Source organism: Mesoplodon mirus (assembly GCF_964341445.2).
Source record: "Mesoplodon mirus genome assembly, chromosome: 1".
Classification (NCBI taxonomy): domain Eukaryota; kingdom Metazoa; phylum Chordata; class Mammalia; order Artiodactyla; family Ziphiidae; genus Mesoplodon; species Mesoplodon mirus.
The window spans coordinates 10,359,895-10,377,523 of record NC_138976.1 but is presented as its reverse complement, the minus strand read 5'-3'; the positions used below and the strand labels follow the sequence as shown (position 1 = coordinate 10,377,523).

At 40.9% G+C, this 17,629-nt stretch overlaps 1 protein-coding gene across 3 annotated transcripts in view; it reads right to left on the bottom strand.

Annotated features, from left to right (window-relative positions):
• The window catches only part of SCAI (suppressor of cancer cell invasion), a 114,913-nt gene extending 101,888 nt beyond the window's left edge, over positions 1-13,025 (bottom strand). For 2 of the 3 annotated variants that reach the window (XR_014293748.1, XM_082617651.1), the window contains exons 1-2: positions 12,901-13,025; positions 12,148-12,192 (exon numbers count right to left, since the gene is read on the bottom strand). Coding sequence is in view for 1 of the 3 variants with exons in the window: in XM_082617651.1 (XP_082473777.1) it covers positions 12,148-12,192; positions 12,901-12,953 (98 nt within the window). In the remaining 2 variants the exon portion in view is untranslated. Of the gene's footprint in view, positions 1-8,778; positions 9,163-12,147; positions 12,193-12,900 lie in introns of those variants that run through there. The other variant, XM_082617652.1, reaches the window with a different exon arrangement.
• Between the last annotated feature and the right edge of the window lie 4,604 nt (positions 13,026-17,629).

Here is a 17,629-nt window from a genome sequence, read left to right as displayed (position 1 = left end):
AACGTGAGCAGGGGACTACCTCCCAATCTGTGGGACAAAAGACCAGGGAGAGAGCAAAGACTCTGAAGATGATGACATGCAAATGGCTGGAGATTCAGTTATTAGCACAGGGACACATCACTGCCTGAAAGTAAACTGTCCTTCAATGCCTTTAATCAAAAGATAGCTGCTTCCAAAACACACACATGCACAGAGCATATCAGAGACCTCTCCAGAAGGAGAAAAAGCTTAGCCAGAGATTGAGCCCTTTGGGTACAATGGAGCCAGTGCTGGAAGAAAGGAGACTCTCTTTAAAAAAAAAAAAATCATGGGCTCACATAACTCAGACCTTGTGAAACCAGGATAATAAGTCAAGCTGTTGGAGAGGGCTGTAGTCACCTCAAGGCTCAACTAATGTAGGACTCCCTTCCAAGCTCACTCATGTGGTTGCTGGCAGGCCTGGCTTCCTTAACATGTGGCCCTCCTCGTAGGCTGCCTGAGTCTCTGCACAGCATGGCTCCCCTCTATGCAGGGTTGCCTTGCATCATGGCAGGTAGCCTCCTCCAGAGGGAGTGAGGAGGGGGGCGGGGAGGGAGGGAGGGAGGGAGGGAGAGAGGGAGAGAGGGAGAGAGAGAGAGAGAGAGAGAGAGAGGAATACCCAAGATAGAAGACGAAGACTCCTTATAACCTGATCTGGGAAATGACATCTCATTATTTCTGTATTCTCTTCCCTAGAAATGAGTCAGTAAGTTCACCCCACACTCAAGGGGAGAATTAAGCTCCATCTTTTAAAGAAAGGAGAATCAAAGAATTTGTACACAGTTCTTTAAAACCACCACAGGGACTAAAGGAATTATTGAGGGGAGAAAAAGAAAAAAAAAAGTAGCTGGGTAAGTTATTAAGACATCAATGGACATTTTATTCTCACTGTATTCCCCCATCCCCAAGAAAACAGTCTTTGCCTCAAGGGAGGTTTGTGTTTGTTTTCTGAAAATATGAACTCCTTGAGGAGTTTATCTGAGGGAAGGGTGGAAACATAGTGCCTTTGAGGGCAGAAAGGTAGAAACTAGAAGAAAAAAGGAGGTAATTTAACTGGGAAGAGGAAGGAGAGCTTTGGGACTCACAAAAAGAGAGGCCTTGCAATTCCACCTCCTAGCAGTGTTCTAGATAAAGGACAAGTGACAAGTCTTTACAGGGAAACGGGTATGTATTGTACCCGGGAAAGCTGAAACCTCTGCACCAGAATCCCCATACCTGGCAAAGATTCTTGTGCCTCAAGTCAGCCGTAACTATTAGAGCCACCAAACACCAAGGACCCACACCCTCTTAGACAACATGCTTACCAGGCACAGCCACAGTGGACGTAAAATAACCTTCCACCCTTCTCCTGGTTCCTCACAAGCCTCTCAGATTCTTGTACAACCCTAAGGAGGGGTGGATGCCCATTCTTAATCCCTAAGATTGAATTTTTCATCAGTTTGATAGGACTGGGGGGAGAGGGGGTGTCCCAAGGTTGGATTTAACTTCATTTAAAATAAATAATATATATAGTAACTTTTCATGGTTACCTGATATTGTGAAATAAGATTCATACTGACTATATGGTCAATTAGTTCACTACCTTATGGATATCTTTTACAATTCACTAATCTTGGTGGTTTCAAAAAAAGTTCCAAACAAGTTGCTCCATCAAAATATTAAGATTTTTCTATCACCAATACATTACTCCCAAATTTTTCCAGGCTTTACTCTCCTAATATATAGAATATTAAGCAATTAATTATATATCCACGTGTATCTGCCTGGGTTTGCTACCCTCACTGAAAAAATCCTGGCCTTGGACTTCCCAGGTAGTCCAGTGGTTAAGACTCCAGCCTTCCGCTGCAGGGGGCACGGGTTCAATCCCTGGTCGGGGAAGTTCCGCATGCCATGCAATGTGGCCAAAAAAAAAAAAAATCCTGGCCTTGTGGGAAAGCCATCCATTTAGCTTGGGGATTCACCATTTCCATAAAAAAGAAAAATCAATTCTACCACATAATTCACAAGTCACTTACCTGCTCTCTCAATAGATCCAACCATAACCAGCACTGCAGATTACCTATACTTCAGGATCTTGACCTAAAATATGTCCTAATTCTGTGCTATTCAACCTTTATGAAAAACCTAAATGAAAAAATACATTTTTGGTAGATTATGAAAGAACACAGTATATAATCCATTCTTCTGGATTTGCTGCTTTCAAAACTACTTTTAGGTTATACAATTCTTTCTTTCAGATAGACTCTCAGGATATAAAACAGATAGTTAGAAGCAGAAGATGCTAGAATAGATAGGTCTCCTTGGAGAATGGCCGATTCTAGGCCTAAGTAGAAAACATACAAGATGTGTCTGGAATACCTTGTCCAACGAGGAAGCTACAAAAGTCTACTGGAGTCGTGTCAAAAAGACCCAGGAGCCAATTTAGAAGAGACTTCCACTGGTCAGTATGAACATCAACATGAAAGATAACCAAGCTGGATGGAAATTCATTGCATACGTTTAAATCCACGAGTTGATAATATTATTATTAATGAAAGAAAGAAAGCCAGTCATCTTTGGAGCATGCTAGGAAACCAATTCATATTGAAATCTGCTATAAAAAAAAAAGAAAGGGGTAGGAGGACAAGCATTTATCTTGCTTTTCCTTCTACAAACTGTACCTAAGGAAAATTTAACAGTCAATGAAGAACAGATCAGTTGCCAAGGAGCTGGGTGTGCAAGGAGGATGTGACTGCAGTAGGACAGCAAAAGCAAGTTTTGGGGGTAGTGGTGGTTATAGGAATCTATACATGTGTTCAAATGTCATGGAACCGTCAATCTGCATGTTAATTTCAAAACAAAAAACAAAAAAAATTAAGTCAACAAGGGAACTTCTCTTTATAAAAGCACTCCAGCTAGTAATGAAGAAGGAATGAAAGATTTAGAATGTCACCATTTGTAACCTCAAATGAAATTATAGACACATTACTATGAGTTCCTAACAGCAAAAAAAAAAAAAAAAAAAAAGAGGCCTTGATGGAACTACACACCACTCCTATTACATATTCTTTCAAAAACAAACAAACAAACAAACAAAAACCAATAAAACCTGAATCTCATCAAGTCTCTAAAACTAGTTCTAACTACAAATTTATAAGACACACAGGGAATAGAGAAACATGGTAAATGATACCATGGGGAGAGAGTCAGCAATATTCAGACTGTGGAAAAACTGGTCAGTGGTTGCCAGTTGGTCAGTGGGGACAGAAGGGAATTTGGGGGAGTGATGAAAATGTTTTACATTATGATTGTAGTGGTGGTTACACAACTGTGTGCGTTTGTCAAAATTCAGAAAACTGTACACTAAAATAGGTAAGTTTCATTATTATAAATGTTATCAATATAAATTATACCTCAACCTTTTAGAAAATTAAAAATTCAGATTGTGGGAAATTCTTAATAACAAGCATGCTTTCTTTAACAATAAACAGCATGGGGGAAAAGAGACAGAGTGGGGAAACTATAGATTTTTTTTTAAAAACTTAAGATCTAATCAACAAATTGCCAGTTCTGAACCTTATGCGGATCCTGATTTGAACAATTTTTTTTATAAATGATTAGTCAACTGTGGATATCTGAACACTGATGAGATATTTAATAATATTAAGGAAATACTGCTAATTTTCAAGTTATTGTTATTGGAATTGCGGTTATGTGCTTTAAAAGAGTCCCTATCTTTCAACAATACATACTAAAATGATACAGATGAATAATATGTATAGAATACACTTCAGGTGGAGTATGTGGGTATATAGGTGAAATGGGAATTGAGCTGATAATTGTTCGAGCTGGGTGATGAACAATTCAGGTTCACTGTAGTATTCTAAGTTTATCTGTATTTGAAATTCTCCATATTAAAAATATACATACATACAGAAAAGTAGATGTAGAGCCTTAGAGGCAAGCTAGCCTGCTTAACCCTTTTCTGACTACTCCTGGCATCCCAACCCCCAGGGAGCCCTTGAATTACTGCCAAGGAACCTCTGGGCTCTTTCTGAACGCCGCTGAAAACCACTGCTTGAGCTAGTCTAGGTTTAATTCTTGAATAAAACATTACCATGAAAATACCGAATACTTTGACCATCCTCTCTTGGGCTCCCCCCACCAGAGAGTCTGCTTTCACAGAATTAAATTCTGGCATTTTGCCCTAGGTTTTCACCGACACATGCTACAAGAAACAGCTTTACCAAAACCACTGCCTTTCTGTAGGGATACTGCTGAGGCAAACACTAACACAAAGAAACTCTGCAATATTCCTGTTTTTCAATGTAGATTAAAGACATTCCCCTAGTTTTCCACATAAGTACCTCCAGAGTCTGTTTCTCACCAAAGAGTGTACTCGCTGTATAGAGATCTGTCTCCCAGAGATAAACACTCCTTGTTTGATGACTACCTACAGAAACACCGCAATGGACAGATAATACTGCAAAGAGAGAACATCCAAAAGACAAAGCTGTCTGGTTTACTTCCACACCATGTACTGTAACATTCTATTGCCATCTGCACATTTCACTCAACATGGTCTCTCTGGGTTATCTCATTCTTTTCCATGACTTGGATCACTAAGTGTTTGCTGTTGACTTCTAAATCCGTACCTCAAGCCCTAATCTCTCTCCTCAGCTCCAGACCCATGTTTTCATCTGCCTGGTTAAAGATGGTACACTGAAGCACTTTACACTCCATATAGCTAAAATAAACTCATACTCTTACCCTTCTGAACTTGCTCCTGGATCTGCTGCTTCAGTTAAATGTGTTCCCATCCAACCTACTATTCAAGCTAAAAGCTCCTCAAGATACTGTGAAGAAAAGGAAAAGGCCAGCCATAGACTAAGGGAAAAAAGTCTGTAAAACACATACCTGATAAAGAAGTTTCAGAATATATAAAGAATTCTTATAACTATTATATAAGAAGACAAAAAAACTGACAAAAAATGGGCAAAAGATTTGAATAGGAAACCACAAAAGAAATCATAGGAACGCCAAACAAAAACATAATGATATCACTGCACACCCTCACAATGGCAAAGGGGGTACATAGATGTCAAAATTTATCAAATTGTACATTTTAAATATGTGCAGCTTATTGTATACCAATTACATCCTCAATATAACTTAAAAAGAAAAAGAATGCCAAGCACTGGCAATGACATGGAGCAAATGGAATCCCATACATTGTGCTAGTGGGAATGCAAAATAGTACAGCCACTTTGGAAGACAGTTTGGCAATTTCTTAAAAACCTAAACGTGCACTTACCATAAGACCCAGCAAGTCCACTCCTAGGCAGTTACTCAAGAGAAGTGAAAACATATGTTTGCACAAAGACTTATTAACTCACATGTTCGTAACAGTTGTATTCATACTAGCCAAAAACTAGCAACAAGACAAATGTCCATCAACTGGTGAATGAGAAACAAACTGTGGTAAATTCATACAATGAAATGCTCCTCAGCAATAAGAAGAAATTAACTACAGTTACAAACAATAACATGAATGAATCTCAAAAGCATTATGCCAAGTGGAAGAAGCTAGACACAAAAGACTATACGCTGAATGATTCACTTATATGAAATTCTAGAAAAGACAAAACTATAGTGACAGGAAAAAAAGACCAGTGGTTGCCAAAACCATGACTGCAAGGAAACATGAGCAAATGCGTGTGTGTGTGGGGGGGGAGGGGGCAGGACAGCCATGTTCTATATCGTAACTGCAGTGGGTGGTTACGCAACTGTATACATTTGTCAAAACTCCTCAAATTGTATACTTAAAATTGGTGAATTTTATCATATGTAAATGATATGTAATACCTCAGTAAAGCTGATTTTTAAAAACACTGGAAGGAAAGGCAAAATAAAAATACTCAAACTAAGGATCGTCACAGCTATCATTTATTGAGTTCTTAATGTATGTCAGGTAACAGTATCATGTATTTTACATTCATTATCTCAATGAATCCTCTCAATAAGCCATTCAGGGACTTCCCTGGTGTCGCAGTGGTTAAGAATCCGCCTGCCAAGGCAGGGGACACGGGTTCGATCCCTGGGCCGGGAAGAGCCCACATGCCACGGAGCGACTAAGCCGGTGCTCCACAACTACTGAGCCTGCACTCTAGAGCCCACAAGCCACAACTACTGAAGCCCGCATCCCACAACTACTGAAGCCCGTGCGCCTAGAGCCCACGCTCTGGGACAAAGAGAAGCCACCGCAATGAGAAGCCTGTGCACCGCAACGAAGAGTAGCCCCCGCTCACTGCAACTAGAGAAAGCCCGCCTGCAGCAACGAAGACCCAATGCAGACAAAAATAAATAAAATAAAATAAATATATTTATTTTAAAAAAATAAGCCATTCATTGAATCATCCAACAAAGAGCTAGTGAGTACCTATTATATGTGAGGCAATGTTCTAAGTGCTGGGAACAGAATAGCAAGGAAAACAGACAAAAATCTCTGTACTCAGGCAGTTTATATGCTACTAGAGGAGAGTAATAATTCTACAAGGTGGGTACTATCATTACCTGCATCTGGCAAATACTTTGTCCAAGAGCCCAAAGCTACTATTTGGAAGAGCTAGGATTCAAACTCTAATTCAGGATTTCACAACCTCAGCATCACTGACTATTTGAGCAGGACAATTCTTCGGTTCGGAGGTTATCCTGTATGCTGTAGGTGTTCAGCAGCATTCCTGGACTCTACCCAGTAGATGCCCCGAGTTGTAACAACCAAAAATGTCTCCAGACATTGCCAAATGCCCCCTGGGAGGGAAAATCGTCCCTCGTTGAGAACTACTGCATAATTTCCAAACTGACACAACAGTCCAAGCATTTAAAAACATCTTTCTTCCCACACCTGACACTGGTCCTGAATTCACCTCACCTAAGACTTCATCATTTGTCAGTCTACATCCCAGCACTACTCTCTATCATTTCAACAGTCACAAGACTGCCAAAATTCACCTTCTAAACATTCAGACCCTAGATGAAATGTCTGTAGAAACTGCCCTCACTACCAGTACAAAGAATTACTATAAACTCTTTGTGTACATACAAAGTCAATTACACCACCTTATTTTTTTTTTAACCCCACATTTGTTTATTTATTTTTGGCTGTGTTGGGTCTTCGTTTCTGTGCGAGAGCTTTCTCTAATTGTGGCAAGTGGGGGCCACTCTTCATCGCGGTGCACGGGCCTCTCACTATCGCAGCCTCTCTTGTTGCGGAGCACAGGTTCCAGACGTGCAGGCTCAGTAGTTGTGGCTCACGGGCCTAGTTGCTCCAAGGCATGTGGGATCTTCCCAAACCAGGGCTCGAACCCGTGTGCCCTGCATTAGCAGGCAGATTCTCAACCACTGCGCCACCAGGGAAGCCCTACACCACCTTATTTTTGTGTCTGTCTTCCCCACTAATGTGTGAGCTTTTCCCCAGCAGGGGCCATATCTCATTCATGTCTATAACCCTAGTACCCAGAACTAGAAAGCATTTGAAGGTTGTTTTTAATTCAACTGTAATTCAAACAAATTACATACATACACACACACACGCCCCACAAATCATACAATAAAGCTTTAATCAACATGAATCCTATTAGGACATGAATCCTAAACAAATGGGTCTTGCTCCTAACAGGATCTGAAAGGATTCTCTAACTAATAACCCAAACTTTATTAACAAACATATTGAAGCCTTCAGAATTTTCCAAAACCACAAAGAGATCAAGTTTCCTAATCTTAAAATTCCTCTCAGTCTAGTACAGTTTGTCAGGGGCATTAAATAGCATCACATTATTTTGGACCACCAAAGCCCCATCCCACACTACCTCCCTCTTACCACCAATGCACTTGTTAGTTCAGATGCTCTTACTGAGCACCCCCTCAGTACTAGGGGCTCAACGAAGAACCAAGGAAGGGAAACAAATGTTTAGTGGTGGGGGTGGAGGGAAGACACAAAGAACTGGTAACCATGGGCCATTTGGTGCTTATTCAAATTATCTTAGTTTTTGTTAAACTGTCTTATAGTTTGGTCCACTAGGAATGTTCTCAAAAGATAACTCAGCCACTAAACTAATGTCTATCAAAAAGAATGACTTAATAGCAACAATCCTAAAATAAAAATCATATTTTTGGCAACTGTTTCCTAAAATGGAATAGGATATACAGTGTAACAGTCAACAACTCTACACAGCAGGCCAACTCAAAGGGATATTTAAGGCTAGATTCAGCAATTAATTCACCTTGCAGTGTTCACCAGGAAGTTGTATCATTTGATGTTGAGAGTTTTATGGCCACAGTATACAACTCATAAAAACAGCTATAAATAATTTCTGGCTACAACCATTACATCTTCTCTCTATAATCCACCTTTAGAGCTTACCTGGCCATTATTTTTTCTATTTTTAGAGCAATCCCAGACCTGCTTTCTGAAGAAAATCTTGGTCTCATCCACAGGATCTCTTTAGAGATGTATGCTGGCTGTCCATTCAGGTCAAAATGCTGACTCAATCAGGATCTGACCTCAGACATGCGGAATGTGTGCCCTCATTGGTGCCTGATGCTTACCAAAACTTGATTACAGAAATAATATTCATGGAACAAATTATTCATTCAATAATTCTATCAAACATTCTCTAAGTGCCAGGCACCACTCTAGGTGCTGAGGATAAGCAGAGTCCCTGCAGCTTACTCCTTCCTCCTTATCTCTGAACCAAGCCAAACCATCGGTGAGCAGTATACCTAAATCCAGTTGCTCTGGCTCTTCGGAGGATGTTCACTGGTATTACCTAAACCTGGATTGAGAAGCATTGTAAGAAGCAATCTTAAAAAACAACAACAACAAAAAAACTTCCTGCTATATTTGTCATTGGGTTTATTTTCCCCCACAAATCCAGTGTCCCCATTATGAAAACCAGTGAGAGAAATTTTTCTCTAAAAGTCAAAAAAAGTGTGCCTCTCTTAAACATGTGTTGGATTTTACAGACACCATGAACCTGCAAGTTGAGCTTTATTTTCTTCTTAGCTTTTGTTCCAGGAAACTCAGAGCCAAATATGGAACCTACCTTTGGTAACTGTGCAGTACCTTCTAGTCTATATACTAACTTTGCCACTGATTTAATTTTATTACTATTCTCTCATGTTTGCCTTAATATCTTTATTTTTAATCCTTCATACTGTATATATTTTGAAAAGAAGTGGGAAATAAAAGGTATTTAATGGGTGCTTTTTTTTTTTTTTTGCGGTACGTGGGCCTCTCACTGTTGTGGCCTCTCCCGTTGCAGACGCACAGGCTCAGCAGCCATGGCTCACGGGCCCAGCCACTCCACGGCATGTAGGATCTTCCCGGACCAGGGCATGAACCCGCGTCCTCTGCATCGGCAGGCGGACTCTCAACCACTGCGCCACCAGGGAAGCCCTAATAGGTGCTTTTTAACCTAAAATTTACTGTATACTTTCTACGTGCCAGGCACTATACTAAGCATTTTACAACCCTATAATGGTTGAACTATTATTATTTCCGTTATACAGATGAAGAAGCTGGGGCTCAGAGAGGTTTATTAACTTGCATATGATCTCAACAACGTGTATCTGACAGAGCTAAGATTCAAATTCAGCTCAAACCATTACACCTAGGTGTTATCTACAGGCTATCATAGGAACAAACAAAACAAAGAGGAGGAAGGTGAAGGAGAGGGTAGAAAGTCTGCATGGAAGATGTGATGTTTGAGGGAAATCTTAAAGGTGGGGAGCTTGCCAAGGAACGGGGAGAAAGTATTCCAGAGACAAAGAGAAATCATGTGCAAAAACCCAAACATAAGTTCTGGGAATGGCAAACAGGACATAGAGTTACATTCAGAAATTAGTTCACTGTGAAGCATTCACCAGAAAGTTAAGTCAATTAATTACTGGACGTTTAGTAGATCCATTATTGAGAATTTGGCCGTTATTGAGTACATGACCACAGTACTCAACTGTGGCTGGAAAGATAGATAGAAGTGAAATAAAGGCAGTCTCTCTTTTTTTTTTAATTGAAGTATAGTTGATTTACAATTTTGTGTTAATTTCTGCTATACAGCAAAGTGACTCAGTTAAACATACATATACATTCTTTTTTTTAATATTCTTTTCCATTATGGTTTATCATAATAGTGTCTTTTTATGATTACACTAAAAAGTCTGAATTATGTTCAATAAACAAGAGGAACCACATAGGGATCTTAGGAATTACAAGATCAACTTGCACAGTATGTGAATGAATTACAGATTCAAGGTAGGGAACCCAGTCAGGAGGCTACTCCAAGAGCCTGGCAGTGGGCTATCGAAAAGAAAATATAATGCAAGCCATATATGTAATTTTTACTTTCCCAATAGTTATGTTAGAAAAAGTCAAAAAAAACTGAAAATAATTTGAGTAATACTTTTATTTAATCCAATATATCTAAAATATTATTTCATGAAGTAATTGACATAAAAATTAGTAATGAGAAATTTGCCACGCACTTTTTGTACTAATCTGAAATTTGGTGTGTTTTTTAATACTTAGATATATGCCTCACTTTGGACATTAAATTTTCATTGGAAAAATTTGATCTGTATTTAGATTTCATAATTTACAGATGCAAAAGCAAATTCACATACCCAAGTTGTTCCAGCCATAAACATTTTCCAGTAATTAAATATCGGTTTTAAAATTTAAATTAATTACAATTAACAATATTTATTAAAAATCCAGTTCCTCAGTCATGAGAGCCACATTTTGAGTGTTCCACAGCCATATATGGCTACCACATTGGCCCATACAGGCCTAAAGAGTGACAAAGGAACTTTGGCTGTTGGCACCTTCCACCATCAGCATTTCACATCTACCTACTGTTAAGGTTTACTGTGTATTAACATCAATAACTTAGCAAGTATTAACTATTACAGTGGTCCTACTGGTCACATCCTCACTACTGTAACTTACTTTCTCTAGGCCAATGCCTACATCCATGAAAAAGAAATCTTCGAATGACTACACAGAATTGCTACGTAGTACCTGACACATGGAATGTGCTCAGAAATGCTTGTGGAATGGATGCATGCTCTTCATTACTCAAGGAACAATGCACTTGCTGCAGACTACCTAAGCCCTTTGTTTCTATCTTCCTATAGTTCAACTGCTTATTAGACTCTACGTACAATGAAAACAGAAAAAGCAATAAGAAAACCTGTTTTCGGGACTTCCCTGGTGGCGCAGTGGTTAAGAATCCGCCTGCCAATGCAGGGGACACGGGTTGGAGCCTTGGTCCAGGAAGATTCCACATGCCGCGGAGCAACAAAGCACGTGCGCCACAACTACTGAGCCCGCGTGCCACAACTACTGAAGCCCGTGCGCCTAGAGCCCGTGCTCCACAAGAGAAGCCACCGCAATGAGAAGCCCGCGCACCGCAACGAAGAGTAGCCCTCGCTCGCCACAACGAGAGAAAGTCTGCACACAGCAACGAAGACCCAATGCAGCCAAAAATTAATTAATTAATTAATTAAAAAAAAAGAAAACCTATTTTCAATTGTATATTTATTAGAGGCATTATAGTATAATGGTTAAGAGCTTCAGCTCTGGAGTCAGACTGCTGGGATTCAAATCCTGGTTCTATCATTTATGAGACGTGTGATCTTAGATAAATGATCAGCCTCTCTTGTGCCTCAGTTCTCTCTTGTGCTAAAACAGTGATAACTGTACACACTTCCTTGGGGTGTTTCAAGGATTACAGAAGATAATACAAATAAGCACTTGCACATGGTACCTGGCACACAGTAGATGTTCAATAAACATTAGCTTTTTAAACAGAGCTGGTGAAGAAGTTGAAATTATGGCTAACATAAAAAACTAGGCCTTCTCAATTATCCACATCTCTTTCCCACATAATCTTAGATACCAAAAAAAAAAAAAAGTACAAGCAGTACTTTTAAGTCCTAGAAGACAGAGCTTGCTGATAGTTATATTCATTAAGAAAGGAGCTAAGTAAAAAACTTCATCTACTGACAGTGTATAATTATGCAGTATAGTACAGGTGCAGCCAAGCAAATGGAAAAAACACGAAGCAAAATTGGGAAGGCATTTTGCCTTACCTGCTTTTCCGTTTTCGAGGTGGTTTCTCCACTGTGCCAGTCAGTCTGCAGAGCAAACAAATAAGATGGTAACTAAAAGTAGAATATAAGATCACATCTGCGGGCCCTACTGTGCCAGTCAAGAACTCAACGCACCACCCTCGAGAACTACAGGCTGTCTAAGCCCATACCTGACCTTACAAATGCCTTACGTTGTTTCCCCTAAATACCAAGACCAAGCGATCCTGGGACTCACCGTTCCCCTAATGTCTGCTTAGCCCAAACCCTGCTCTGCCTCCTGGTCTCTCACTCCATCCTCAGCTCCTATTCGTCACAGCCGAGCTCCCCAAAACCACCCACCGCCACCTACTCATTGTCTGCTTCACCACCCCCGCAAGCCCCTCCGGCTTCCCCTTTCCAGTGCCCACCCCCTCCCGACCCGGGCACTGCCCCTCCGAGCCCCGCCCCTCCAGGCCCCGCGCCCCCCGCATTCCACGGCCCCTCCACCGGGCGCGTGCGCCCTGCCCCTCCCGGCCCAGCGCCCCCAGTCTCACCGCTCGGCGCCCCTTCCCTCACACGCCCCTCTCATCCGGTCTGGAGGATGCGACCACCGCCCAGCCCGCTCCGCCGCCCCTTGGCGCCCCCCGAATTCCCCGCAGCCCGACCGCCCCTCCAGTCTCGGTGCCCCGAATGCTTCACGGCCCCAAGCTGCTGCCCTGGGCCCGCTCCCGCGCCCCATCCTCAACCCCGACCTCCATTCAGCCCTCGCCCCACCTTGGGGCCAGGCGACTCCGCGGCTGCTGGGGCTGCCGGGCTCCTCTGACCATCCGGCTCCTGCTCCGCCGCGGGAGCTGCTCCGGCGGCCGTAGGGCTCGCTCGGGAAGCTGAGGCGGCGGAGGCTGGAGTAGGCGGAGGGGCGGGCGGTGGGCCTCGCGCCTCTGCCAGGCTTGCCGCAGGGCCCGCCTCCTCCGCGCCTCTCCTCGGCTCCCATTGGCTAGAGCTGTAGTGTGGCCGAAAGCCTGGAGGCCGATTGGATGCTAGGGCCGTCATATCCCGCCACCTAGAGTTTGGTTGAGACTGCAGGTGGCGGCAGAGGTGCCTTAGAGGCTGCTAACACTGCCGGGGAGATCTAAGCGCCACCGTGCGGTCGAAAGTAAAAACTGCATCTCCGGCGCCAGACACCTGCGGCGGGCAGGTTCTTCTGGCTCTGAGTCCTGCATCCCACACACCTGCTGGCGCCCCTCAACACTGCACCACGCCAGGAGCAACAGCTACGCGCTGCAATTTCCCAAACTCCTCTGGCAGGTGCGACACTGAGGTAAGTCTCCAAAATGAGCTTCATTTTGAACCACCTCATATCCGGTCCCTGACTGCATCATGCTGAAATGGTTAGCGCTCACAGATAACACTTCACAGAGGATCCGGCAAGAAAACTGTAAGAATCTATCAATATAAAGTGTGGTTTAGATGCTCAATCCTCTGCAGAAGAGATCGCAAGCTTGGGTGCAGGCTTCCAAGAAAGCAAGAGATTTTTAAAATAAATTACCAAGAAAGGAAAATCAACCCTGCAAACAGAATTGATGCCGTAACCAAAAGCAATGTGTTCGGTTCTTAAATGCCTAAATGGAACTGACCCCTGAATGTGTTGCTAACCGTTCTGTGATACTGCAGATGTTTGTGACTTCTACTCCAGCGAATCAATTTTAAAATAAATTTCCTTGCATTTTTAGTGTTGACAGACCTAAGCATGCAAGACTACCAGCACATAAGCGTTATAAATCAGTTACCTTTTCTCTTCTACTTTAACAAGGCCGTCCTTGAAAATAAGACATAACTCATTAACATATTAACAAAATTCTTCCTCTAAGGTGGAATCCCCTTCAGTCTTTCTGCAATCCTGTGTAGTTTTTGTTTGGTAGATCCTCGGCATCTATTTGGAGCTGGGAGGAGGCATAAAACTTTCTCTTAAGCTACTTCTGTTTTATCAGAATACGCTTTTATGCATCAATAATGTGACAGCTTAGAGTTATACACACCAAAAGTTTGGGGACAAATCTCTTACTGATCTTCACAAATGGTAAAAATGAGACTACTATAGTTTTTCATAAAGCCGAATTTATTTGGTGTAAAGGGCTGTCCTTTATTCTGAGATGGCTCTTTTTACATCTTTCCTTCTATAAAATGATGATGGTAAATTGTAATGGGACCTTTAAATGGCACTGACAAGGAAAAAAAAAAGTTGAACATCTGTTGGCTCCCCAAATTAATATTTTACATAATCCCAAGATAACAGAACCATAAATCCCCTCAATACCAACAAACAATATCCACCCTTATAATCACAAAGCCAGAAAAGAGAGAGAACCTCAGAATCATTTGTCAGAGAAGACTAGGGCAGATGTGGTAGGAGGAGTCCTGGTGGGGAGGATTAACTTACTAGGAGACTAATCTTGAATGTCACTCATTATGTTTCTTAAAATATGAATTAAAATCATCCGCTTGGTTTTCAAGGTCTTTCGCAATTGGCCAACGCCTCTCTGGTACATGGTATTGTCAACAGAGCTGCAGCTATTCATTTCTTACGCTTTCCCAAGGAGTACCCTCGTTTACCTTCATATCATGTCCAAATTCTAGTAATCCCTGCTTCTGTGCTTTTACTATATGAAATAAATGGCCCATCATTCTAGTATACATTTAATTCACACTTCTTCTTTTAAGCCTTCCCCAATTACTCCATGTTACCTCAAACATTTCCTTCTCCAAATTTGTTGTACTTAAACTACACTATGTCAGCAATTATATATTGCCTTGGATTATTCTTACTTCCCAACTACACTGAATTTGGGCAAATGATATGTAAGTGGGCCCTCAATAAATGGCAGCTTTGGGCCAGGGACTGGGTATTTTATATGTGCTATTTTTAATCCTGAGATCAACCCTGTATGGCATTCTTATTTTAGACACAGAATTTTAAGATTCAGAAAACCCAACTTGCTCAGGGTCACAAAGCTACAATAACCAATATTGCTTAAGATGTACTACTCTAGGATGCCCTAAAGGGGTTCGCATTCCAGCTCTCTTGTGCAACCCTGGGCAAGTTACCTATGATCTCTAAGTGTGTTTTCTTGTCTGAAGAAAAAAAAAAAAGGTACTACAGTCATTGAGCCATAGTAGGGGTGACACAAAATAGGGCATGTACAGCATTTAGCTAAGTGTGCTCAATACAGGTTAGCTGCTATTACTGGCAGAGCTGGGGTTTTTACCTAGATTGATCCCAAAGCCTAAATTCTTTCCACTATTCCATTGCCTCCATACAGTCTTTTATAACCCATTCCCATTTATCTAAAAAAGCAAAGTGCTGAGAACAGTGGCTGCCCGGGGAATGAGTGGAATATACTTACATAATAATTATTTTTGTTGATACACACACACAAAATTCATAAATTTCATGCATTTTTGAATTAAGCAAACATTTGAACGATCCAAGCCAGCATAAGCTTACTATCATGAGTAATATGCCTTACAAAAGGCACATATTCACCAAGTGATTACAAGGAAACAGAAAACTAGTAGGAGGGGAATAGGGTCCTTCTCCAAGCATCTACTGTGTTTGGTTTCATGCTAGAGGACTTTCCAAATGCTTCTTTTTGGTGTTTTACTACTGTATATTTCATCAGCATGACTGCACAGTTTAAATACACAATTGAAAGAGCTGTGATGATCTCATGAAGCTGGGTTCTGGGCACTGGATCCAGGACGTAACAATGAACTGGAACACTGAAGAGTCAAATGCATAACAAGAAAAGTTTCACTTCTGTTTACTAGTCAAGCAACTAAGTGAAGGAATAAGCATTTTTTAATTTTTAAATTGTGTTATATAAAATGCTAACTTCTTGTCGGGACAGACTGCATTAGATAAAATTTTTTGCCAAACTTCCTATAATCTTTTTATTAATTTACAGAGAGAATATAGCACCTTTCATCCAAAGAACTGAAGGTGCTTTACAAACATTAGCATTTAGAAAACAAGTACATTTAAAAATCTGGATTCTTGCTGTTAAATCTCTTCGAGTCCAGATACACAATTTTTTGGAGGCTGATGGAAAGCAATTCTGTTTCTCACAACCAAAGAGGCTCAGAAAGAGTTCGGATTTGCTTTCACAGTACAGGCATTTTCCAAAACCTGGTGCTGGGCTTACAAAGCAAAAACACACAAATCTTAATGCAAAGAACAATATTTCAAACCTTATTTCAAAAGTGAAACACCGGGTTTAAGACATCAAAATCTTCCAACAGTTCTAGACATCCGGACAGAGTAGGAGCTGATGCAGGTTGCATATTAAAGATGTGCTCTTGGTCCAGGCTTTTTAGGATCACACCCAAATGAACACATTTAGAGTTGTGAGATTTTTCAGGAAAAAGCATTAACCTAGGAAAAGCTAGCCAAGAGCATATCAGGAAAATGAGGAAAGGGGAGTCATTGGCAATTAAAAGTAGTCAGTTCTCACTAGAGCCTAGGACATTTTATTAGAAACCAAGTATATCATAGGCAAATAAAAATGGTTATTACCCCCATTAACACAACATAAGGGATTTTACATTCAGCCTAGATACAGGGAGTAACAGAGCCTCATGCCTACAAATCTATGACTTGCAAGTATTTTCCACCACATGATTACTCTATATAGTACATAGCCCTTATTTATCAGAGGGATCCAAATATTCCTTTTAGGCTTACAGAGTCCAATACATTCACTCTCTCTTCCCTTTACATGTCTAAGAGTAAAAACTGTTTTTTTCATGCAAAAAGCCATTATTCAGTTGAAGAGAAAAAAAATCAGGCAAAACAGAGATGGCAATTAAGGAATGGACAGAATATTATTGGCACATGCCCAACTAGTGACAAACAAATGCAGTACACCATGACTTAGAAATAAAAGTCACATTACACGGGTAACTAAAACAACTACATCAATCTAAGCTAAGGAGTGTCAAGTGGGAAGGAAGGGCTGAGGGTTACCAATTTTATTGGTACAACTTAAAAGCAGAAGAGAGAAAGCACTTAAATACAATTTATGGTAACAGAAAAAAAAATACTGCAGAAAGCTGTTCAAAGACCACACCAAGTTGTCTGCATCATTAATTTCCAGTGTTTCACAATTAGTAAAATACATAGCTACATATCCCTGTAAGATAAAAATACCTTTCCCCCTGAATTACACTGGGGTCAGGGCAGTAAAACAAAGCTACTGACCCAACAGTTCAAGTGTGTGCAGCAAACGTCTTAGCCACTTCTTTCTTACAGCTATACAATTAAAAACTACACAAGGAGCTGTGTGGTTGGAGGAAAAAAATCAAAACAGTATTGTGCTCGCTTAATAAAAGAAAAGCCCTGATGAAAAATTATGTGCCAAGAAGCTTAGACTATAAAGATTTTTATTGCGTTTTTAGGTAACCTGGAAGTTCCTATCCTGAAGGGGGACAGTTGGTTTTCAAAACTACC